This window comes from Ranitomeya imitator, chromosome 6 (genome assembly GCF_032444005.1).
Source record: "Ranitomeya imitator isolate aRanImi1 chromosome 6, aRanImi1.pri, whole genome shotgun sequence".
Lineage (NCBI taxonomy): Eukaryota > Metazoa > Chordata > Amphibia > Anura > Dendrobatidae > Ranitomeya > Ranitomeya imitator.
Window position 1 is genome coordinate 195,504,180 of NC_091287.1, and position 27,408 is coordinate 195,531,587.

General features: G+C 43.1%; 1 protein-coding gene across 1 annotated transcript in view; it reads left to right on the forward strand.

The window, feature by feature from the left end:
• The window catches only part of CCT5 (chaperonin containing TCP1 subunit 5), a 329,132-nt gene extending 316,462 nt beyond the window's left edge, over positions 1–12,670 (forward strand). Inside the window, exon 11 of the mRNA XM_069730418.1 lies at positions 12,426–12,670. Coding sequence (XP_069586519.1) covers positions 12,426–12,553 — 128 coding nt within the window. The 3' untranslated portion in view covers positions 12,554–12,670. The remainder of the gene's footprint in view (positions 1–12,425) is intronic.
• The last annotated feature ends 14,738 nt before the right edge of the window (positions 12,671–27,408 follow it).

The following is a 27,408-nucleotide window of genomic DNA, read 5'->3' on the forward strand; positions in this document are numbered from 1 at the left end:
AGGAGCCGTTCTGCAGGTGGGACCACAGACCACATCTCGGTACCAATGCTTTCTGGCTGATGTTTTGGTCACTTTTGAATGTTAGTTGTGCTTTCATACTCGTGGTAGCATGAGACGGCATCTATACAACCCACACAAGTGGCTCAAGTAGTGCAGCTTTTTCAGGATGGCACATCAATGCGAGCTGTGGCAAGAAGGTTTGCGGTGTCAGTCAGCGTAGTGTCCAGAGGCTGGAGGCGCTACCAGGAAACGGGCCAGTACACCAGGAGACGTGCAGGGGGCCATAGGAGGGTAACAACCCAGCAGCAGGATCGCTACCTAAGCCTTTGTGCTAGGAGGCACAGGTTGACCACTGCCAGAGCCCTGCAAAATGACCTCCAGTGGGCTACAAATGTGCATGTCTGCACAAACTGTTAGAAACCGACTCCATGAGGATGTTCTGAGTGCCTGACAGATGGGGGTTGTGCTCACAGCCCAACACCATGCAAGACGCTTGGCATTTTCCACAGAACACCAGGTTTGGCAAACTTGCCACTGGCGCCCTGTGCTCTTCACAGATAAAACCAGGCTCACACTGAGCACATGTGACAGTCTGGAGATGCCGTGGAGAACGATCTGCTGCCTGCAACATCCTTCAGCATGAACGGTTTGGCAGTGGGTCAGTAATGGTGTGGGGTGGCATTTCTTTGGAGGGCCGCACAGCCCTCCAAGTGCTCGTCAGAGGTAGCCTAACTGCCATTAGGTACTGAGATGAGATCCTCAGACCCCTTGTGAGTCCATATGCTTGTGTGGTTGGCCCTGGGTCCCTCCTAATGCAGGACAATGCCATACCTCATGTGGCTGGAGTGTCAGCAGTTCCTGCAAGATGAAGGCATTGAAGCTATGGACTGGCCCGCCCGATCCCCAGACCTGAATCCGATTGAACACATCTGGGACATCATGTCTCCCACCATCCACCAATGTCATGTTGCACCACAGACTGTCCAGGAGTTGGCAGATGCTTTAGTCCAGGTCTGGGAGGAGATCCCTCAGGAGACAATGCGCCGCCTCATCCAGAGCATGCTCAGGCATTGTATGGAGGTCATACAGGCACGTGGAGGCCACACATACACTACTGAGCATCATTTCCTCATTTTGAGGCATTTCCACTGAAGTTGGACCAGCCTGTAATTTGATTTTCCACTTTGATTTTGAGTATCGTTCCAAATCCAGGCCTCTATGGGTTAATAAATTTGATTTCCATTGATGATTTTTGTGTGATTTTGTTGTCAACACATTCAACTTTGTACAGAACTAAGTATTCAATGAGAATATTTCATTAATTCAGATCTAGGATGTGTTACTTGAGTGTTCCCTTTATTTTTTTGAGCAGTGTATGTGAGGTAGTACCCCTCGGGCGCCCCGAAGAAGCAGTGTGCGAAACGTGCATTGGGGTCTCCCTCCTTCCATGTCCATTTTATCTATCTGTAGATATATAGTAATATAAAAAAGGAACAGCACAATTTTTACTTATCTGCGGGTGCAAGGCCCACAGGGAATCCGTCCAGCATATCCCAACTTCACATATATTTTTCAAAAAAGAGGCAGCACTCCATTTCAGTGCAGGATTTTAATCAACCCACTTGTCTGGGCGACGTTTCGGCTCTGAATGAGCCTTTCTCAAGCAGTGGGTATCTCAATAAGGTACATATTTATAATGGTCTCAGCAATCCTTAATTGCAACTAATCAAAGTACATTTCATAAAGTGCATCATATAAATGTGCTATATTCATTATTACCAGTTCACTAAGGTAATATAAGGTGCTTCAGTGTAAAGTGCTCTGTGCTCACATAGGAAAGTATTTTATGTAAATAACTGTGTTCTAGATCGCTCATTTAAATATCAAGCTTTTCATTCTAATTATTGTTGTATTATATTTACACTCACCGCAGGAGAGCTCAAATACCTCATGGAGGACGCCATATACGCTGAACAGCGTTCTATACGATCTACTGCGCATGTCTCAGCGCGTCATCATTGCGAAATGGATTGCCGGCCAATACACCATTTTGTGGCATTTACTTCACTGCGCATAAGCGCCTTAAAACACCATCTTGGTTGTGGCATTATATTCAAAACGGGCCTTTTTATTCTGTCACACTCAGAGCTTTATTTCTATGCTATTTTACTTACAATAAACCCCATTTAGTATACCTTGTGGGCTCAATAGGTGTTTAAATCCTTGCAAAAGATTGCCGGTGTAAACTCCACGGTGCGGCATTTACTTCACTGCGCATGCGTATAAGCGCCATCTTGGTTGTGGCATTATATTCAAAACGGGCCTTTTTATTATCACAGAACTTTCTTCCTATGCGATTATACTTATAGTAAGCCCCTTTCAATATACCTTGTGGGCTCAATAGGTGTTTTAATCCCACCCTGACACACCGGACGGCACCTTCTTCAGGCTGTCACCAGGTGTCACATAGCGTCCAAGTGCCCCAATTGACCCCTCCGGATCGACTGTTGCAAATGAGACAGCTACAAGGTAGTCACACCTATGTCCTAGGTTCAACATTTACATTATCTAATGCCATAAATATTTGAGATATTCATGCCAAAAAAGGTCTTTTGAAGAATGCATATTTAATGAAGTCAGCAATCCATTCACAGTAGATTAATTTAAAGATTAATCAAGTACTCGATACATTTTTGAAAAAAAAATTTAGGAAAAATTTTTTTTTAGAAAGCTATTTTTCGTCCTCCATGTGATCATGCTCTGCCACGGCCAGTCTCCTCTATGGGTGGATCTAGAAAACAGACAAAAAATATTAAAATTAGGGATATACAATCCTCAATTAAACAACCTATAAATCCTCAATTTCACTTGATAGACAAGACCCGTATACTCTTCTCTAAATGTATTTTAAAGTCTACATTTAAACCTTCTGGTTTAAGGGTATTTAGTTCATAGATCCACATTCTTTCTTTTTTAGGATCCGTTCCCTATCACCCCCTCTTCTTTGAATTGGGACTATATCTATTATCTTACATCTAAGATCCTTTTCAGAATGATTATGTTCCACAAAATGTTTTTGGACCAGAAGATCCATTCTTTTCTTCCTTATGGTATACCGGTGTTGATTCATCCTGACTTTAACCCCTTAATCCCATATGACGTACTATCCCGTCGAGGTGGGGTGGGCTTTAATTCCCACCGACGGGATAGTACGTCATAGGCTATCGGCCGCGCTCACGGGGGGAGCGCGGCCGATCGCGGCCGGGTGTCAGCTGCCTATCGCAGCTGACATCCGGCACTATGTGCCAGGAGCGGTCACGGACCGCCCCCGGCACTCTAACCCCCGGCACACCGCGATCAAACATGATCGCGATGTGCCACCGGTATAGGGAAGCATCGCGCAGGGAGGGGGCTCCCTGCGGGCTTCCCTGAGTCCCCCGCAGCAACGCGATGTGATCGCGTTGCTGCGAAGGTCTCCTACCTCCTTGCTGGACCCGGATCCAAGATGGCCGCGGCATCCGGGTCCTGCAGGGAGGGAGGTGGCTTCACAGTGGTTTACCCCCACATATTGGGTATCAGCGTACTCAGGACAAATTGTACAACGACTTTTGGGGTCCAATTTCTTCTCTTACCCTTGGGAAAATAAAAAATTGGGGGCGGAAAGATAATTTTTGTGAAAAAATATGATTTTTTATTTTTACGGTTCTGCATTATAAACTTCTGTGAAGCACTTGGTGAGTCAAAGTGCTCACCACACCTCTAGATAAGTTCCATAGGGGGTCTACTTTCCAAAATGGTGTCACTTTTGGGTGGTTTCAATGTTTAGGCACATCAGGGGCTCTCCAAACGCAACATGGCGTCCCATCTCAATTCCAGTCAATTTTGCATTGAAAAGTCAAATGGCGCTCCTTCGCTTTCGAGCTCTGTCATGCGCCCAAACAGTGGTTTACCCCCACATATGGGGTATCGGTGTACTCAGGACAAATTGTACAACAACTTTTGGGGTCCATTTTCTCCTGTTACCCTTGGTAAAATAAAACAAATTGGAGCTGAAATAAATTTTGTGTGAAAAAAAAGTTAAATGTTCATTTTTATTTAAACATTCCAAAAATTCCTGTAAAACACCTGAAGGGTTAATAAACTTTTTGAATGTGGTTTTGAGCACCTTGAGGGGTGCAGTTTTTAGAATGTCACACTTGGGTATTTTCTATCATATAGACCCCTCAAAATGACTTCAAATGAGATGTGGTCCCTAAAAAAAAAATGGTGTTGCAAAAATGAGAAATTGCTGGTCAACTTTTAACCCTTATAACTCCCTAACAAAAAAAAAATTTTGGTTCCAAAATTGTGCTGATGTAAAGTAGACATGTGGGAAATGTTACTTATTAAGTATTTTGCATGACATATCTCTGTGATTTAAGGGTATAAAAATTCAAAGTTGGAAAATTGCGAAATTTTTAAAAATTTTCGCCAAATTTCCGTTTTTTTCACAAATAAACTCAAGTTATATCGAATAAATTTTACCATTAACATGAAGTACAATACGTCACGAGAAAATAATGTCAGAATCGCCAAGATCCGTTGAAGCATTCCAGAGTTATAACCTCATAAAGGGACAGTGGTCAGAATTGTAAAAATTGGCCCGGTCATTAACGTGCAAACCACCCTCGGGGCTTAAGGGGTTAAATTAATCTATTGTGAATGGATTGCTGACTTAATTAAATATGCATTTTTCAAAATACCTTTTTTGGCATGAATATCTCATAATTATTTATGGCATTAGAATAATGTAAATGTTGAACCTAGGACATAGGTGTGACTACCTTGTAGCTGTCTCATTTGCAACAGTCGATCCGGAAGGGTCAATTGGGGCACTTGGACGCTATGTGACACCTGGTGACAGCCTGAAGAAGGTGCCGTCCGGTATGTCAGGGTGGGATTAAAACACCTATTGAGCCCACAAGGTATATTGAAAGGGGCTTACTGTAAGTATAATCGCATAGGAAGAAAGTTCTGTGATAATAAAAAGACCCTTTTTGAATATAATGCCACAACCAAGATGGCGCTTATACGCATGCGCAGTGAAGTAAATGTCGCACAGTGGAGTATTGACCGGCAATCTTTTCCTATCGCCACGACAGCACCCCTATGAGAGAGGGGATCCGCCCACCTTCCGGACAGGAACCTACAGGATTTAAAGGGGCAGTCCCCCTCACCACTCCAGTTTGGGTTCCTGTCCGGACGGCGGGAGCCTGCAGCAGCAGTCTTACCCGGGCCTCCATGCCTATCTGTGGGAACGGCAGCATCGGGGGCTCGGAAGCAGCGTCGGGGGTGTCCTGCGCACAGACCCCCCCTCGTCTGGCCATACGGAGCGCGTCCCAGGAGTCGGGCAGTGCCGTCCTGGTCCGCAGTTGAGCGCGGTGTGCAGCGTCCACACCGGCGCTGGTGAACCCGGAAGTAGTTCGTACACTTCCGGGGGAGGAGCGCTGCAGCTCTGTAAAAGAGCTGCGCCTATGGAATGAGTTGTGCAGCCATGTCCTCAGTAGGGGACACCGAGCACCCTCATGGAGAGGGAACGGAGCAGCGCAGTAAGAGCGGTAGCGGCCGCTCAAGGAGAAGCAGCAGCAGCAGCAGCGTGGTACGGGGGCAGCAGCGTGCGAGCGCCCCAGCGTCACATTTGGATCCTACTCCTCCAGAACCGGTATTCACAGTCAGCCTTAATGGTGAGTGTTAACTAGACACCTGGTGCTGATATGGTCTGTTATTTGTGCTTTGTTTTAGGGGGAAAAAAACAGCTAAATCTAAGCACAAGCAATGTGCTCTATGCATGACTCCAATGCCTGACAGTTATACCAAGAGGCTTTGTCGGGCTTGCATTTGTCAGACCTTAGAAGAGGAAGCTCCCCTTCGGTCATCAGACCTTAGAGCGGTCATCAGGGAGGAAATAAGTTATTCCCTTAAAGGCAGCCGCCAGGAAAGGTCGGGCAGGGACTTATCTCCAGGATCTAGTCTGCCCTGCAAGAAGGTGAATGTTCCCGCTCCTCATCTCCATCCTCCTCAGATGAAGAGGGAAGGCCTTGCTTCTCGGTGGAGAACATGGACATGTTAGTTAAAGGAGTCCGAGCTACCATGGGTGTTGCAGAGAGCAAGGAACCAAGGTCCGCACAGGACATAATGTTTGCGGGCTTGTGCCAGAAGAGTCGTAAGGCATTCCCGGTGGTAGATACAGTTAAGTCCCTTATAAAGCGGGAATGGGATAAGCAGGATAAAGGTTTCCTGCCGTCATCAGCCAAGAGAAGATATCCCTTTGACGACAATGATCTAGCAGAATGGATGAAAGTTCCAAAAGTGGATGCAGCGGTGGCTTCTACGTCTAAAGCCGGTGCTTTGCCGCTGAAGGATGTGGGCCTTCTGAAAGATCCGTCGGATAGAAAGGCCGACGTGTTTTTGAAAAAAGTGTGGGAATCATCTGCGGGAGCGTTTAAGCCTGCTATCTCTAGCACGTGTACGGCTAGATCCGTCATGGTGTAGATATCACCGCTGGAGGAACAGCTGAAATCCAAGGTACCCAGAAACAAGATGCTGAACTCCCTTTTGCAAATACGGGAAGGGGTGTCGTATTTAGCGGATGCATCGGTGGATTCTTTAAAATTAGCGGCAAGATCAGCAGGCCTCTCAAACGCGGCTCGCAGAGCCTTATGGCTTAAAACCTGGAAAGGAGATGCCCAGGCAAGAGAGCTAAACTGTGTACAATACCGTGTAGGGGTGAGTACCTGTTTGGCCCGGTATTGAATTATATCCTAGCTAAAGCTGAGGATAGGAAGAAAGGTTTTCCTAAAGCTTTCAATCCTACCTTTAGGAATACCTTCAGGAGACGCTTTCAATACCAAAGACCCTACCACAACCGAGACTGGAACCAACAGACCCGAAAAAGAAAGGTTCGGACTTTAATGCCTCATCATCTTCCTCAAAAAGAAGAAGAAATTATTGCTAGTAAAGATCTTCCAGTAGGGGGCAGGTTAAAATATTTCTATGCGCAGTGGGCTAAAATAACTGCGAGCAATTGGGTTTTAGGTATAATTGATTCAGGGTTAAAATTAGAGTTTCGGGAGAAACCTTCTGATTTTTATATCTTGACTGCCCCTGATTCCTTAGACCAACAAAAAGCCCTTGAAAAAGAGGTCCATATGTTAAGACGGAAGGAAGTTATAGTGGAGGTTCCAAAACATCAACAGGGGAAAGGGTTCTATTCCCCTTTATTTTTAATCTCCAAGCCAGATGGATCCTTTCGAACCATCATAAATTTCCGGAGATTGAACAAACATCTAAATTATCATGCCTTTAAGATGGAATCTATTAAAACGGCGACTAAACTTTTTTCCCAGATGTTATATGACAGTCCTGGATTTAAAAGATGCGTATTACCATCTGCCCATTCACCAGGATCATCAACAATTCCTCAGAATGGCGGTGCGCTTAAACGACCATGTCAGACACTTTCAGTTTACTGCAATGCCATTTGGTCTATCTATGGCACCGAGGGTGTTTACTAAAGTCATGGCGGAAGTAATGGCCCATGTCAGAGAACAGGATACATTAATTGTACCCTACTTGGATGACTTCCTGGTAGTGGGAAATTCGTTTTTTCAGTGTAGTACTCGCCTAAATCATGTAATATCTTCCTTACAGGACTTGGGGTGGATGGTCAATATGGAAAAATCAAGATTGGAACCATCAACAACTCAGACCTTCCTGGGTATTCTGCTAGATTCGGAAGAGCAACAATGTTTCCTTCCGGAAGACAAAAAGCAGAGGATTGTGCACAAAGTCAGTACGGTAACAAGGAAGCCAGATCTGACTTTAAGAGACGCTATGTCCCTTCTGGGATCCCTAACGTCTTGCATACCAGCCGTCCAGTGGGCTCAATTCCACACTCGGGTGTTGCAGGCCCAAATCTTGGATGCAGAGAGGAGTCTTCAAGGGCAATTAGGCAGAAGACTCAGGCTGTCCACCGCCACTCTACACAGTCTGAGATGGTGGTTAAACAGGATACATTTAGAAAAAGGAGTACGCTGGAGTATAGTACCAGACAACACGGTCACCATGCCAGTCCAATAGGTTGGGGAGCTCATATAGGAGATGTTTGGACTCAAGGGCAATGGTCTCTCTTAGAGGCTCAAGAGTCCTCAAATTGGAAAGAGTTCACGGCAGTAAAGAAGGCCTTACTCAGGTTGCTTCCATCTCTGCAGGATTCACATGTAAGAATCCAGACAGACAACACAACAGTAGTGGCGTATCTCAACCATCAAGGGGGTACAAGGTCAAGATCCCTAATGAACACTGCCACAGACATACTCAAAGTAGCCCAAGCCCACTTTCGCTCTCTATCAGCTGTTCACATTCGGGGAGAGCTCAACACAGAAGCAGATTACCTCAGCCGTCATTCTCTACGTCAGGGTGAATGGGTTCTGAATCGACGGGTGTTCAAACAGATAGTAGACCTATGGGGGTTGCCCGTTATCGATCTATTTGCAACGAGAGAGAACAGACAGACCAGGAAGTTCGCTTCTCTTCAGGTGGCGGACAAGCCCTGTATAATAGACTCCCTTCAAATACACTGGGATTTCCCTCTGGCTTATGCGTTCCCCCCCAATGTGTCTGATCCCTATAGCCCTCAGGAAGATCAGGGAGGAGAGAGCGAGAGTGATCCTGATTGCCCCCTTTTGGCCCAGGAGGGCATGTTCTCGTTACGTAGGGCAATGTCTGTGTCCGACCCCTGGGTACTGCCGACCAGCCCGGAGCTTTTTTCTCAGGGTCCATTCCGTTACCCCAATGTGGAATCCCTGCATCTGACGGCGTGGAATTTGAGAGGGAGTTATTGAGGAGAAGAGGGTTTTCAGAGGCTCTCATATCTACCCTTTTAAATAGCCGGAAAGAAGTTACCACTAAAATCTATGCTAAAACTTGGAAAAAGTTCCTTGCCTTCTACCAAAATCCCTTTTCAGGCAAGGTCCCAATTCCGGCTATTCTGGAGTTTTTACAGAAGGGCCGAGAATTGGGCTTGGCGGTAAATACCCTTAGAGTCCAAGTATCAGCTTTGGGAGCGTTATATAACAGCGATGTGGCGGGAAATAGATGGGTTTCCCGATTTATTAGGGCCACTGAACGTAGTAACCCAGTGTTTATCCCTAGACCACCACCATGGGATTTAAATTTGGTTTTAGACGCCTTAACAGAACCCCCCTTTGAGCCATTAAATTCTGTCTCCATAAAAAATTTAACTTTAAAAACAGCCTTCCTAGTAGCCCTGACCTCTGCTAGGAGAGTGAGTGACTTACAAGCTTTGTCGATAGATCCTCCTTATTTAATGGTCTTTCAAGATAGGGTAGTATTAAAACCAGACCCAGCATACCTACCAAAAGTAGCTTCCAAATTTCATAGAAGTCAAAAAATAATTTTACCATCTTTCTGTGACAATCCGAATTCAGCTGACGAGCAGAAATATCACATGTTAGATGTCAGAAGAACTCTATTAGAATATCTACACAAGACAGAACCATGGAGGCAGAGTAGGGCTCTGTTTGTCTCCTTTCAGAATCCAAGGAAAGGGGCGAGTGTAATGCCATATATTTTGCTTATACTGCTAAAGGCCAGATGGCATCAGGGCCCACTTCACTCGAGCCATGGCCTCATCCTGGGCGGAAAGAGCGGACGTCTCCATAGACGTAATATGTAAGGCGGCAATGTGGTCATCTCCTTCCACCTTTTATAGACATTATCATCTTGACTTATCTTCAGAGGCCAATTTAGTTTTTGGCCGTACAGTACTTAGTGCTGTAGTCCCTCACAGGTGATTGATCTTTGAAAATCTCTCGTAGGGGTGCTGTCGTGGCGATAGGAAAACCGGTTTTTACGTACCAGCAATAGGATTTTACGGAGTCACGGCAGCACCCGCACATTTCTCCTACCCCAAACCTCCCCCCCCCCCCCCCGCTGTAGTTTATCACTGGCTTCTGCACCCTTTTGGGGAAAGTGTGTTTGTTAAAAAATCACTCTTTAGAAGGTGATGGTATTTAGTAATGTTTAAGTATATATGTTATGTACTAACTCAATGGCGGTGTCCCTTATACTCTGAAACACAAACTGGAGTGGTGAGGGGGACCGCCCCTTTAAATCCTGTAGGTTCCTGTCTGGAAGGTGGGCGGATCCCCTCTCTCATAGGGGTGCTGTCGTGGCTCCGTAAAATCCTATTACCGGTACGTAAAAACCGGTATTTCGCAATGATTAAAACACCTATTGAGCCCACAAGGTATACTAAATGGGGCTTATTGTAAGCTAAATCGCATAGAAATAAAGCTGAGTGTGAGATAATAAAAAGACCCGTTTTGAATATAATGCCACAACCAAGATGGCGTTTTAAGGCGCTTATGCGCATGCGCAGTGAAGTAAATGCCGCACAGTGGTGTATTGGTCAGCAATCCATTTCACAATGATGGCGCGCTGAGACATGCGCAGTAGATCGTATAGAATGCTGTTCAGCGTATATGGCGTCCTCCATGAGGTATATGAGCTCTCCTGCGGTAAGTGTCAATATAATACAATAATAATTAGAATGAAAAGCTGGATATTTAAATGAGCGATCTAGAACACGGGAAGGTATTTTCATGTAAATAACTCTGAGCACAGAGCACTTTACACTGAAGCACCTTTTATTACCTTAGTGAACTGGCAATAATGAATATAGCACATTTATGATGAACTTTATGAAATGTACTTTGATTAGTTGCAATTAAGGATTGTTGAGACTATTATAATTCTGTATCTTATTGAGACACCCACTGCTTGAGAAAGGCTCATTCAGAGCCGAAACGTCGCCCAGACAAGTGGGTTGATTAAAATCCTGCACGTCTAACACTGAAATGGAGTGCTGCCTCTTTTTTTGAAAAATATCTATAGATGTAGCTATCTATAGATAGCTATATCTATAGACATATCTATCTCTCCATAGACATATCTATCTCTCTATAGATCTGTCTCTCTTTATAGATCTGTCTATCTCTTTATAGATCTGTCTCTCTCTTTATAGATCTGTCTCTCTCTTTATAGATCTGTCTCTCTCTTTATAGATCTGTCTCTCTTTATAGATCTGTCTCTCTCTTTATAGATCTGTCTCTCTCTCTTTATAGATCTGTCTCTCTTTATAGATCTGTCTCTCTCTCTTTATAGATCTGTCTCTCTCTTTATAGATCTGTCTCTCTCTCTTTATTGATCTGTCTATCTCTCTTTATTGATCTGTCTACGGTATTTTCCGGCGTGTAAGACGACTTTTTAACCCCTGAAAATCATCTCAAAAGTCCCCCAGACTTTTGAGATGATTTTCAGGGGTTAAAAAGTCGTCTTATACGCCGGAAAATACGTCGTCTTATATGCCGGGTACGGCGTGTTCAGGGAGCGGACCTGTATGGTTCCCAGGATCTGGAAGAGGGGAGACTCTCCTTCAGGCCCTGGGATCCATATTCATGTTAAAAAAAAAAAAAAAGAATAAAAATAAAAAATATTGGATATACTTACCCTCCGATGGCCCGCAGCGGTGCAAGCGGCGGCCTCAGTTCCTAAGGATGCATTGAGCGAAGGACCTTCGATGACGTCACGCGACCATGACGTCATCGAAGGTTCCGTCCCGCGTTTTGTTTCAATCGCAGTTTTGTGGCATTTACACGGAAACACAGACTTAAGCACTCAGCGGAGAGCGCAGGAAAAATGTGACCCGAGCCTTATTCCGAATTTTGGGAGGTAGAATGAACAAATGAAAAGCAGTACCAAATTAGTTTTTTTTTTCTGTGGTTCACCATACGGTATAAGTGATGAGGTGAATTTATTCTTAGAACAGGATCGTACAAGCCACTGTATCTTGGGGTCATGTCATGACCTTAGGGTTCCATAGTAACCATTGGCACCTTTAATTCTCATTGTGGAGATCCAATGGTTACAAAGGGGGTCTTTTAATTCACTGTTAACCTATTAAATAACACTAGCGCAATTGACAGCAGTATTTAAGTGGTCAATCAGCCGTGATCAGTTACAAAATCGGGCCGGGGCCAATACTGCCGGGTGTCAATTATCAATGTACAGTGGGCGCTGTAGACTTATTCCCGATCACCATTTTAAAATTGTGATGAGGGAATTAGGCCCCTTAGTAGTTGCTGTTTTTATGCATGTCTGTGGTCGTTAAGGGGTTAAAAAGATATTCTAACTTTTCCATTTAGGATTCTTGAAATTAATTGAAGATTACAGTTTGTCTAATTGCATTGAAACTGAAAGTGGTTATAGTTCTAATGATGGGTAAAGCCTAAAATTCTGTACACTCATTTAAAACCATTACATTTTAATGTGCTTCTTGTTTGTCTCTTGTTTTTTTTCCCTAGACATGAAACTGCAGCATGTAATTGAAACGCTCATTGGTAAAAAACAGCAGCTTTCATTGGCAACACAGGTTGTGAAGATGATTTTGAAGATTGATGACATACGTAGACCTGGTGAAACAGAGGAATAAGTGCCTCAAATAACTAGCCAATAAAGTCTCCAATCGTTATTTATCTTAACTTTTTTTTCTTCAAATATCGTATATTGGCTACAATCGACAAAATAAATTGCCATCCTTGCCATTCTACTTTGGTTTTAATATTTACTTGGTGATACTACTTACACTTGTCAACCTATGACCATTTAACGACCACTTATTGGTTTCATGTACATAGATCGATAGTTTAGCAGCATACACCTTATAAATTAACGGAAGCTGATGCCAAAGTTCAAATATTTAAATAAAACTATCTTTATTCAATACATCAATAAAAACATATCGCAGTGGAGATACATATGCATACAAAATAGTACCGCCATATAAAGGTAACCGGAATATATATATACAATTTCCAAATATATATGGTTGTTAGTTCACACTGACATAGAGGCACATATAAAGAGCCCTTGCAGAGACAGTATCAAAATTCAAGTGAGATCTATTATGCTATAACGAGGGTATAGAGAAAGTTTTGTACCATACTCATGGCTACATGCCTAATCTTAATCCCCTTCAGGTTAGCACCATTCAAGAAGTAAAGCCAATAGTGGCCATAGCTATCTCAAGTAAACATTTATATGCATACTAGCCTCATATAAACCTCAATGCCAGCCCAAGTAGGTAAATAACCTGTATATGCGGCACCTTCCCCGACGCGCGTTTCGCGTTCCGCTACTTCTGAGGGGGTCTGTATAATGTATATCATTTGCTCATTCTATTTATAGCCCACCTAAAACATTGGTGACAGCGGTATAGTAATGGCGCTCGCGTTCATGTTCCGGGACGCCGCGCCTGCGCAGATCGGCGTCCAGCATCATCCATCCACACCCCCATCTGACGCGTCAGAATGGAGGGGCGGAGACAGACGATGCGTAACCACGGAGACGCCGGCATCCGGACACAGACAGAGCGCACTCACCACTGGAGGGAACAAACACACATTTCAGACACATAAGTCTGACGGGCGCTAAACTAGTGAGTCACACCGTGTGACGGGCGCTAAGCTAGTAAGTCACACCGGGGCTACACTTAATTCATTACCCACAGGTACTAGACCAGAGGAGGACCATGATGACTACACCTCATTCAGGGAGAAAGAATAAATATATATATATATATATATATATATATATATATATATATATATATATATATATATATATATATATAAATCTATCCTAACAACGGAAGAAATACCAACTAAAAACATACAAATATTACAGCATTACACTGCATCTTATAATAAAGTGATTGACAGTGCATGAAACATACAGTAAAGTGCTTAATAGTGCATAAGATCACTATATTACCACTTATTAAAAAAAAAACAGAATAAACCGGGATATATAAAATATATATTTGTTATACAGAAAGTGCACATATGAATAACTAGAGAAATATGCAAACATGTGCAAAAATATACATCTATATATATATATATATATACAATTATATAAAGTGATTAACAATGCCTGAGACTTGCAGTAAAGTGCTTGACAGTGCATCATTTTGCACAGGGTGGATCAGGATATATGAATATATATTTTTAATGCAAAAGGGTGCAAATATGCAAAACTGCAAAAATATATACTCATAAGCCTAAGAGTATCAAAAAATGTGAAAAAACAAAAAATATGTAAATACAACTAAAAACCATATAACAATGACATACACACGGTTAGAACATATATATAATTTATGCGTATACACACATAATAGACAAACAGCAAACACCAAATGAGTATTCCCAAAATCTTTAAAATGTATAATCGTCTCCTTAGTTTTGAATAATATCAAGGCATCATAGACTAGTCCTTCCAGACACCTCCAGACATATTCACTCCCGGTCATCATAGGGGGCAGAATAGTTCATAGTATAAATAGATGGCATATAAAGCTAAAAAACAAAGAAGATATATTAAAACCATAGTACTAAAAACAAAAAAACAACAACAGAGTACAGGAAAGGGGCAAAACTAAGGACTTCATTTAAACCATGCGGTTGGATGGAATTTAGTTTAGCAGCATGTTTAAGCCGACAAACTGCACATTATGTGCCCAGAATGATTTTTAATATGGTTATGTCTACCTAGGCTATCATTGTTCTTGGCACCCCATATCCTGTTTACATATGATGGGCTGCTGAGAAATGATTTCTACGGAAGCTTAAAAATTTCCCCTGTTGAACAAGCATTTTTGTTGTTTCATCAGGTGATTGGAAGCCTGTTTAGACAAGCCGACTGTCGGGGGGTATGAAGACATTTTGCCACGAATGCTCATTCCTGATAATGGTCCAATATAAATGCACCCTCAGTTATTTTGATCTTGAAACTTAAAATGGTAGTTGATGGCGGAATAGGAGACAAGACCTGTAAATCAACCTCTAAATGAAAGAAAAATTGCACATGAGAACCTTTTTTTTTTTTTTTTTTTTTTTTCCTTTTTTGTTTCTTTCTGTCTTTGGTCCAACTTTGTCTTTTTGGCAGAAACTAAAGGTACCGTCACACATAACGATATCGTTGCTGTTTGTGACGTAGCAACGATATCGTTAAGGAAATCGTTGTGTGACAGCGACCAACGATCAGGCCCCTGCTGGGAGATCGTTGGTCGCTGAGGAAAGTCCAGAACTTTATTTCGTCGCTGGATCTCCCGCTGACATCGCTGGATCGGCGTGTGTGACACCGATCCAGCGATGTCTTCACTGGTGACCAGGGTAAACATCGGGTTACTAATCGCAGGGCCGCGCTTAGTAACCCGATGTTTACCCTGGTTACCAGCGTAAACGTTAAAAAAACAAACACTACATACTTACCTTCAGCTGTCTGTCCCCGGCGCTCTGCTTCTCTGCACTCCTCCTGCATCCTTTGTCAGCGCCAGCCAGCCGGAAAGCAGATCGGTGACGTCACTGCTCTGCTTTCCGGCTGACCGGCGCTGACCGTGCAGAGGAAAGCACAGCACCGGAGGACAGACACGGAATGTAAGTATGTAGTGTTTGTTTTTTTAACGTTTACGCTGGTAAACAGGGTAAACATCGGGTTACTAATCGCGGCCCTACGCTTAGTAACCCGATGTTTACCCTGGTTACCGGGGACCTCGGGATCGTTGGTCGCTGGAGAGCTGTCCGTGTGACAGCTCTCCAGCGACCAAACAGCGACGCTGCAGCGATTGACATCGTTGTCGGTATCGCTGCAGCGTCGCTTAGTGTGACGGTACCTTTAGGCATACAGATGGAGACACTGACCCACAAAGATGAAGCACCACGAAGTCAAAGATCACAAAGAAACACTGCAAAATTGACACACAGACTTGGAAACTAACACATAAACAAAAAAATGAGAACAAAGAAACAAGGAAACAGGCACAAAGAAAGAGACAGAACAACACTGAAACAAGGACATGGTCACAGACACAAAATCAAGAGTCACAGGTAGAGAGTCACAAAAAAATAACAGGACATGAAGAAACAATGACAAGGCTACAGACACACACACACGGAGAGGAAAAAAACATGCAAAATAGACATACAGTGAGGGAAATAAGTATTTGATCCCTTGCTGATTTTGTGAGTTTGCCCACTCACAGGCATGAACAGTCTATAATTTTAAGGGTAGGTTAACATTGAGAGATTGAATATCAAAAATGAAATACAGAAAATCGCACTGTATAAATTATATAAACTTATTAGCATTTTGCAGTGAGAAATAAGTATTTGATCCCCTACCAACTACAGTCATGGCCAAAAGTATTGACACCCCTGCAATTCTGTCAGATAATACTCTTTCTTCCTGAAAATGATTGCAAACACAAATTATTTAGTATTATTATCTTAATTTAATTTGTCTTAAATGAAAAAAACACAAAAGAGAATGAAGCAAAAAGCAAAACATTGATCATTTCATAGAAAACTCCAAAAATGGGCCAGACAAAAGTATTGGCACCCTCAGCCTAATACTTGGTTGCACAACCTTTAGCCAAAATAACTGCGACCAACCGCTTCCGGTAACCATCAATAAGTTTCTTACAATGCTCTGCTGGAATTTTAGACCATTCTTCTTTGGCAAACTGCGCCAGGTCCCTGATATTTGAAGGGTGCCTTCTCCAAACTGCCATTTTTAGATCTCTCCACAGGTCGTCTATGGGATTCAGGTCTGGACTCATTGCTGGCCACCTTAGAAGTCTCCAGTGCTTTCTCTCAAACCATTTTGTAGTGCTTTTTGAAGTGTGTTTTGGGTCATTGTCCTGCTGGAAGACCCATGACTTCTGAGGGAGACCCAGCTTTCTCACACTGGGCCCTACATTATGCTGCAAAATTTGTTGGTAGTCTTCAGACTTAATAATGCCATGCACACGGTCAAGCAGTCCAGTGCCAGAGGCAGCAAAGCAACCCCAAAACATCAGGGAACCTCCGCCATGTATGACGTTTTAAGCTTTTTCAGGTAAGTTTTGGCAAACTCCAGCCTGGCTTTTTTATGTCTTGGGGTAAGAAGTGGGGTCTTCCTGGGTCTCCTACCATACAGTCCCTTTTCATTCAGATGCCGACGGATAGTACGGGTTGACACTGTTGTACCCTTGGACTGCAGGGCAGCTTGAACTTGTTTAGATGTTAGTCGAGGTTCTTTATCCAACATCTGCACAATCTTGCGTTGAAATCTCTTGTCAATTTTTCTTTTCCGTCCACATCTATGGAGGTTAGCCACAGTGTCATGGGCTTTAAACTTCTTGATGACACTGCGCACGGTAGACACAGGAATATTCAGGTCTTTGGAGATGGACTTGTAGCCTTGAGATTGCTCATGCTTCCTCACAATTTGGTTTCTCAAGTCCTCAGACAGTTCTTTGGTCTTCTTTCTTTTCTCCATCCAACCCCTTAATCCCATATGACGTACTATCCCGTTGAGGTGGGGTGGGCCTTAATTCCCACCGACCGGGATAGTACGTCATTGCGATCGGCCGCGCTCACAGGGGGAGTGCGGCCGATCGCGGCCAGGTGTCAGCTGACTATCGCAGCTTACATCCGGCACTATGCCAGGAGCGGTCACGGACCGCTCCCGGCACATTAACCCCCGGCACACCGCGATCAAACATGATCGCGGTGTGCCGGCGGTACAGGGAAGCATCGCGCAGGGAGGGGGCTCCCGGCGTGCTTCCCTGAGACGATTGGTACAAGGTGATGTGCTCACCTTGTACCGAGCGTCTTCTCCCTGCAGGCCCCGGATCCAATATGGCCGCGGGGTTGCATCCGGGTCCTGTAGGGAGTACTTCCGGGTCGACTGCAGGTGCTGGTAAGCCTGCAGCGATGTGAGTGAGATCGGCGATCTTACAGAGTGCTGTGCAAACTGTAGGATCGGCGATCTGTGATGTCCCCCCCTGGGACAAAGTAAAAAAGTTTTAAAAAAATTTCCACGTGTAAAAAAAAAAAAAAAAAAAATTACTAAATAAATAAAAAAATATATATATTATTCTCATAAATACATTTCTTTATCTAAAAAAAAAATAAAAGTACACATATTTAGTATCGCCGCGTCCGTAACGACCCAACCTATAAAACTGTCCCACTAGTTAACCCCTTCAGTGAACACCGTAAGAAAAAGAATAAAACCAGGCAAAAAACCGCTTTATTATCATACCGCCGACCAAAAAGTGGAATAACACGCGATCAAAAAGACGGATGTAAATAACCATGGTACCGCTGAAAACGTCTTGTCCCGCAAAAAACGAGCCGCCACAAAGCATAATTAAGCAAAAAAGTTATAGTCCTGAGAATAAAGCGATGCCAAAATAATTATTTTTTCTATAAAATAGCTTTTATCGTATAAAATCACCAAAACATAAAAAAATGATATAAATGAGATATCGCTGTAATCGTACTGACCCGACGAATAAAACTTTTATCAATTTTACCAAACGCGGAACGGTATAAACGCCTCCCCCAAAAGAAATTCATGAAAAGCTGGTTTTTGGTCATTCTGCCTCACAAAAATCAGAATAAAAAGTGATCAAAAACTGTCACGTGTCCAAAAATGTTACCAATAAAAACGGCAACTCGTCCCGCAAAAAACAAGACCTCAGATGACTCTGTGGACCAAAATATGGAAAAATTATAGGTCTCAAAATGTGGAGACGCAAAAACTTTTTTGCTATAAAAAAAGCGTCTTTTAGTGTGTGACAGCTGCCAATCATAAAAATCCGATATAAAAAACGCTATAAAAGTAAATCAAACCCCGCTTCATCACCCCCTTAGTTAGGGAAAAATAATAAAATTTAAAAAATGTATTTATTTCCATTTTCCCATCAGGGTTAGGGCTAGGGTTGGGGCTGGGGTTAGGGCTGGGGTTGGGGTTGGAGCTAAAGTTAGGGTTTGGATTATATTTACGGTTGGGATTAGAATTAGGGGTGTGTCAGGGTTAGGGGTGTGGTTAGGGTTATCGTTGGGATTAGGGTTAGGGGTGTTGTTGGATTAGGGTTTCAGGTAAAATTGGGGAGTTTCCACTGTTCATGCACATCAGGGGCTCTCCAAACGCGACATGACGTCCGATCTCAATTCCGGCCAATTCTGCGTTGAAAAAGTAAAACCGTGCTCCTTCCCTTCTGAGCTCTTCGGTGCGCCCAAACAGGGGTTTACCCCAACATATGGGGTATCAGCGTACTCGGGACAAATTGGACAACAACTTTTGGGGTCCAAGTTCTCTTGTTATCCTTGGGAAAATAAAAATGTGGGGGGCTAAAAATCTTATTTTTCCCACAAAAATGATTTATTTTCGCGGCTCTGCGTTGTAAACTGCAGTGAAACACTTGGGGGTTCAAAGTTCTCACAACACATCTAGATAAGTTCCTTGGGAGGTTTAGTTTCCAATATGGGGTAACTTGTGGGAGGTTTCTACTGTTTGGGTACATCAGGGGCTCTGCAAATGCAACGTGATGCCTGCAGACCAATCCATCTAAGTCTGTATTCCAAATGGCGCTCCTTCCCTTCCGATCTCTGCCATGCGCGTAAACAGTGCTTCCTCCCCACATATGGGGTATCAGCGTACTCAGGACAAATTGGACAACAACTTTTGGGGTCCAATTTATCCTGTTACCCTTGTGAAAATACAAAACTGGGGACTAAAAAATCATTTTTGTGAAAAAAAAAATTATTTTCACGGCTCTGCGTTATAAACTGTAGTGAAACACTTGGGGGCTCAAAGCTCTCAAAATACATCTAGATAAGTTCCTTAGTCTACTTTCCAAAATGGTGTCACTTGTGGGTGGTTTCAATGTTTAGGCACATCAGGGGCTCTCCAAACGCAACATGGCGTCCCATCTCAATTCCAGTCAATTTTGCATTGAAAAGTCAAATGGCATTCCTTCCCTTCCGAGCTCTGCCATGCGCCCAAACAATGGTTTACACCCACATATGGGGTATCAGCGTACTCGGGACAAATTGCACAACAACTTTTGTGGTCTAATTTCTTCTCTTACCCTTGGGAAAATAAAAAATTGTGGGCAAAAAGATCATTTTTGTGAAAAAATGATTTTTTATTTTTACGGCTCTGCATTATAAACTTCTATGAAGCACTTGTTGGGTCAAAGTGCTCACCACACATCTAGATAAGTTCCTCAAGGGGTCTACTTTCCAAAATGGTGTCACTTGTGGGGGGTTTCAATGTTTAGGCACATCAGGGGCTCTCCAAGCGCAACCTGGCTTCCCATCTCAATTCCAGTCAATTTTGCATTGAAAAGTCAAATGGCGCTCCTTTCCTTCCGAGCTCTGCCATGCGCCCAAACAGTGGCTTATCCCCAACTATGGGGTATCAGCGTACTCAGGACAAATTGTACAACAACTTTTGGGGTCCATTTTCTCCTGTTACCCTTGGTAAAAATAAAACAAATTGGAGCTGAAATAAATTGTGTGTGAAAAAAAAGTTAAATGTTCATTTTTATTTAAACATTCCAAAAATTCCTGTAAAACACCTGAAGGGTTAATAAACTTCTTGAATGTGGCTTTGAGCACCTTAAGGGGTGCAGTTTTTAGAATGGTGTCACACTTGGGTATTTTCAATCATATACACCCCTCAAAATGACTTCAAATGAGATGTGGTCCCTAAAAAAAATGGTGTTGTAAAAATGAGAAATTGCTGGTCAATTTTAATCCTTATAACTCCCTAACAAAAAAAATTTTGGTTCCAAAATTGTGCTGATGTAAAGTAGACATGTGGGAAATGTTACTTATTAAGTATTTTGCATGACGTATCTCTGTGATTTAAGGGTATAAAAATTCAAAGTTGGAAAATTGCGAAATTTTCAAAATTTTCTCCAAATTTCCGTTTTTTTCTCAAATAAACGCAAGTTATATTGAATAAATTTTACCACTATCATGAAGTACAATATGCCACGAGAAAACAATGTCAGAATCGCCAAGATCCGTTGAAGCGTTCCAGAGTTATAACCTCATAAAGGGACAGTGGTCAGAATTGTAAAAATTGGCCCGGTCATTAACGTGCAAACCACCCTCAGGGCTTAAGGGGTTAATGTACACACAAGGACACAGGACAGAGGTTGAGTCAACTTTAATCCATGTCAACTGGCTGCAAGTGTGATTTAGTTATTGCTAACACCTGTAGTTATTGCTAACACCTGTTAGGTGCCACAGGTAAGTTACAGGTGCTGTTAATTACACAAATCAGAGAAGCATCACATGATTTTTTGAACAGTGCCTATACTTTTGTCCACCCCCTTTTTTACGTTTGGTGTGGCATTATATCCAATTTGGCTTTAGGACAATTCTTTTTGTTTTTTCATTTAAGACAAATTAAATGAAGATAATACCAAACAATTTGTGTCTTCAATCATTTTCAGGAAGAAAATGAGTATTATCTGACAGAACTGAAGGGGTGTCGATACTTTTGGCCATGACTGTATGAAGAGTTCTGGCTCCTACATATGTTAGACGCTTTTAAGCTTTTAAAAGTTGTCACTTTTACAAAAGACACCTGTCCACAAACTCACTCAGTTAGATTCTAACCTGTACAACATGGGCAAAACAAAGAGCTTTATAAAGGATGTCAGGGATAAGATCATAGACCTGCACAAAGCTGAAACTGGCTACACAACCATAAGTTTCTGGGTGGGAAGGAGACAACTGTTCGTGCAATAGTAAGAAAATGGAAGAAATACAAAATGACTCAATCGACATCGATCTGGGGTACCATCCAAAATCTCACCTCGTGGGGTGTCCTTGATCATGAGAAAGGTGAGAGAACAGCCTAAAACTACTCGGGTGGAACTTGTTAATGAACTCAAGGCAGATGGGACAACAGTCATCAAGTAAACCATTGTTAACACATTACGCCGTATGGGTTTAAAATCCTGCAGTGTCCGCAAGGTCCCCCTTCTCAAGAAAGCACATGTGCAGGCCCGTCTGAAGTTTGCCAATGAACACCTGAATGATTCTTTGAGGGACTGGGAGAAGGTGCTGTGGTCAAATGAGACAAAAATTGAGGTCTTTGGCATTAACTCACTTGCCTTGTATGGAGGAAGAGAAATGCTGCCTATGACCCAAAAAACACCATCCCCACTATCAAGCATGGAGGGGGAAACGTTTTATGGGTGTTTCTCTGTTAAGGGCACAGGACTACTTCACCGCATCAGTTGGAAGAATGGATAGAGCCATGTACCATAAAATCCTGAGTGACAACCTCCTTCCCTCTGCCAGGACATTAAAAATGGGTCATGGCTGGGTCTTCCAGCAAGACAATGACCCAACACATACAGCCAAGGCAACAAAGGAGTGGCTCAAAAGGAAGCACATTGGCTAGGCCACTCCATCACCTTATTCTCCAGACCTTAATCCCATAGAAAACTTATGGAGGGAGTTGAAGCTCCAAGTTGCCAAGCGACAGCCTCAAAATCGTAATGCTTTAGAGATAATCTGCAAAGAGGAGTGGACCATGATTCCTCATGACGTGCCCAAACCTCATCATCAACTACAAAAAAGTCTGCTGTGCTTGCCAACAAGGGTTTTGCCACTAAGTATTAAGTCTTGTTGGCCAGAGGGATCAAATATTTACTTCTCACTGCAAAATGCAAATAAATTGATATAATTTATACAATGTGATTTTCTGGATTTTTTTTTTTTATATTCTCTGTTAAAATTAACCTGCCCTTAAAATTATGGACTGTTCATGTATTTGTCAGTGGGCAAACTTTAAAAATCAGCAAGGGATCAAATACTTATTTCCCCCACTGTCGGTACTGAGACAGACACACAGAAGGACACAGAGACAAAAGGACACACAGTGACAAGGACATAGACACACGAAAACACAGTGATGCTGACGGACACACAAAAGAACTTGTGATTCAGATACAAAAACACAGATACAAAGCGAGAGAAGGACAAAGGTAATAGACACAACGATATAGAAGGACCAAAAAGGCACACATGAATAAAGACAGAAAAAGCAAACATAAGTTCACAGTCACATAGACAAAAACAAAGGCAGAAAATGTCTGTCTCTCTAAGATATTGATTCAGAGACAAGATCACATGTACACAAAGACCGCTATAGAGACATACAGTCACAAACTAACACAAGGATACAAAGACAGAGACTCATGCATGCAATGATACAGAGACAAAGAGACGCACAGATGCAAGGACAGACAATGACCAAGAGACAAGTACATAGATCTACACTCACTCTCTGAATCCCTCCTCCCTCTTACAGACACAAGTTCCCTACTCGATGCAGATGCTGCTGCTTTATATAACACCACAATAGCTGTAGCTCTGTAATCGGTTGTCCCTCTCACACATACCAAAGCTCGCAAAATCAACAGACAGCCCTGGCACACCGGCCCGACCAAAGAACTGAGACGTACTACCAGGGTTGCTGAGCGGAGATGGAAAAGATCCCACTAAAACAGTCCCTCTCTACTTTCACGGACACACTCGCTGCAGCAAAACAAACCTATTTCTCATCTCTCGTACCCTCCCTGTCTCATCCCTAAACAGTTATTCAACACTTTCAATTCTCTCCTTTGTCCACCAGCACCCCCTCCCTCTACTCTCATCTCAGCTGAAGACTTTGATGTTATCTATCTTCTGCTTGAAAAATAAGGCAGAGACCGCTTTGGTTGACAACCCCCAGAGCCCTTCCTCCTAAATGCTCAGCCCTCCTCTAAAATTAACTTCTCCACCATTACAGAAAATCGTCTCCACTCTAATCTCAAGATCACATCTCACTACCTGTGCACTTAACCCGATCCCATCCCACTTCATCCCAAACCTCACCACTGTCTTCCTCCCAACCCTAACACATCTCTTCAACCTATCACTAACAACTGGTGTTTCCCCTCAAGCTTTAAACATGCCTCAATCACACCTATCCTCAAAAAGCCCTCTCTTGATTCATCTTCTGCATCTAGCTATCGCCCCATATCACTTCTTCCCTATGCCTCAAAACTATTGGAACACGTCCACCCTGAACTGTCCTCCCACCTCTCTTCTTGCTCCCTGTTTGATGGCTTTCAATCTGGCTTCCGGTCACACCACTCCACTGAAACTGCCCTTACTAAGGTCACTAATGACCTCTTAACCCCCAAGAGCAAGCAACACTACTCTGTCCTCCTCCTCCTGGACCTGGCCACATCACTCTACTGAAACTGCCCTAACTAAAGTCACCAATGACCTATTGCCAAAGCCAAGCGACACTACTCTGTCCTCCTGCTAGATCTGTCCTCTGCCTTTGACACATTGGAACATTCCCTACTATTACAGACCCTCCCATATCTTGGCATCGCTGACTTGGCCCTATCTTGGATTTTGTCATACCTAACAGACCGGACATTCAGCATCTCCCACTCGCACACCAACTCCTCACCTCACCCCCTGTCTGTCAGAGTCCCGCAAGGTTCAGTCCTCGAGCCCCTGCTCTTCTCCATCTATACCTTTTGGCCTCGGACAGCTCAGAGTACCATGGCTTTCAGGATCATCTCTATGCCGATGACACACAGATCTATATCTCTGGACCAGATAACACCACCCTACTAACCAGAATCCCACAATGTGTCTGCTATTTCATCCTCCTCCGCTAGATTTCTAAAACTTAATATGGACAAAACTGAATTCATCATCTTTCCCCCATCTCACTCAAATCCCCCAACAGACCTATAAGTAAATGGCTGCTCACTCTCTGCAGTCCCACAAGCTCGCTGCCTCGGGGTAATCCTTGCATTGAGCTCTCCTTCAAATCCCATATCCAAGCCCTTTCCACTTTCTGCCACCTTCAACTCAAAAATATTTACCGGATATGTGCATTCCTCAACCAAGAATCTGCAAAAACCCTAGTCCATGCTCTCATGAATTCCCGCCTTAACTACTGCAACCTGCTGCTCTGTGGTCTCCCTTCTAACCCTCTCGCACCACTTCAATCTATTCTAAACTCTGCTGCCTGACTAATCCACCTGTCCCCCTGCTGTTCCCCAACCTCTCTCCTCTGTCAATCCCTCACTTGCTCTCCATTACCCAATGACTCCAGTTCAAAACCCTAACGATGACATACAAAGCCATCCACAATCTGTCCTCCATACATCTGTGACCTCGTCTCCCTGTACTTACCTGCACGCAACCTCCGATCCTCACAAGATCTCCTTCTGTACTCCCCTCTTATATTGTCTTCCCACAATCTGATATATGATATCTCCCGCGCATCCCACATACTCTGAAACTCTCTACCCCAGTGGTCCCCAACTCCAGGCCTCGAGGGCCGCCAAAAGTGCAGGTTTTCAGGATTTCCTTAGTATTCCAAAGGGGTTGGAATTATCACCTGTGCAGATGATCACATTACCACCGATGCAATACTAAAGAAATCCTGAAAACCTGCACTGTTGGCGGCCCTCGAGGCCTGGAGTTGGGGACCACTGCTCTACCCCAACACATCAGACTCTCGCCTACTGTGGAAACCTTCAAAAAGAACCCTGAAGACCTACTTCTGCCAACAAGCCTACAACTTACAGTAACCACCGATCGATCAAACCGCTGAACGATCAGCTCTACCCTCGCCTGCCATATTCTTATCCATCCCTTTAAGATTGTGAGCCTTCGCGGGCAGCGTCCTCTCTCCTCATGTACCAGTTGTGACTTGTATTGATTAAGACTATTGTACTTGTTTTTTAATGTATACCCCTCTTCATATGTAAAGCGCCATGGAATAAATGGTGCTATAATAAGAGACACAAGGGTATAAAGATGGTAATAGACAGGAACCCAGAAGACACTATGATTAGAAATATAAGGGCACAGACACATTGATAACAGGCATAGAGACATTCCAACGCAAGGACCACCGATTCAAAGAAAGGCAAAGAGAAACACAAAGATGCCGGCAAAGAGAAAAAAACAGCATCGGGTGATTTCCATAAAAATTCAAATTTTGTCTTTAGTTAATCCATAGCTTGTAAAAAGTTAAAAACATATGTGTCATTAAATGTCAAGGGGTAAACCTCCCCCGCACGCCTGACGCATTTCGGACTTTGTCCTTACTCATAGGCATCTAAAAATACAATGAGCATACAAAGTTTATAACACATACACAAATCTAACCCCACATGTGAAAACCATTACAAAACAGATGGACCGATATGTTGGAATCAACCTTCAAATCTTGGTCTAAAAGAAGAAAGCAGAATTTCAATCATGTGGCAAACAAATATCGTTCAATCAAATATAGCTTTTATCATTACTAAACAGAAATAGAACAAATTGTTGCCACATATTCAAATACTTGCGATGTTAAGTGTTCACTATTCCAACTGTGATGCAATATATGGGGGGTGGGGTTAGAACAGTTTATAATTTAAGAAAGAATAGAGGTACAGAGAGGAACATCAAGTGCATGTATACTAATGCCAGAAGCCTCGCAAACAAAATGGACGAATTAGAACTAATGTTGTTGGAGCATAATTATGACATGGTGGGGATATCTGAAACGTGGCTGGATGAGAGCCATGACTGGGCTGTTAACTTGCAGGGCTATAGCCTGTTCAGAAATGACCGTACAGATAAGCGAGGGGGAGGGGTGTGTCTATATGTAAAATCATCCTTAAAACCCATCCTGCGCGATAATATAGGTGAATTTAATGAAAATGTAGAATCCCTGTGGGTGGAGATAAGGGGAGGGGGAAAAAATAATAAATTACTGATAGGGGTTTGTTATAAATCTCCAAAAATAATGGAAGCAATGGAGAATATCCTCGTAAAGCAAATAGATGAAGCTGCGACTCAAGGAGAAGTCATTATTATGGGGGACTTCAACTACCCTGAAATAGATTGGGGAACAGAAACCTGCAGTTCCAGCAAAGGTAATCGGTTTTTGACAATTATGAGAGACAATTACCTTTCACAACTGGTTCAGGACCCAACAAGAAGGGGGGCACTGCTAGACCTAATATTAACCAACAGGCCAGACCGCATATCAAATATAAGGGTTGGGGGTCACTTGGGAAATAGCGATCACAAAATAATAAGTTTTCATGTATCCTTTAAAAAGATGTGTAATAGAGGGGTTACAAGGACACTAAACTTCAGGAGGGCAAAATTCCAACGGATGAGAGAGGATCTTGGTGCAATTAACTGGGACGATATCCTGAGACACAAAAATACACAAAGAAAATGGGAGACGTTTATTAGCATCCTGGATAGGACCTGTGCACAGTATATACCGTATGGGAATAAACATACTAGAAATAGGAGGAAACCAATATGGCTAAATAGAGCTGTAAGGGGCGCAATAAGTGACAAAAAGAAAGCATTTAGAGAATTAAAGGAAGTAGGTAGTGAGGAG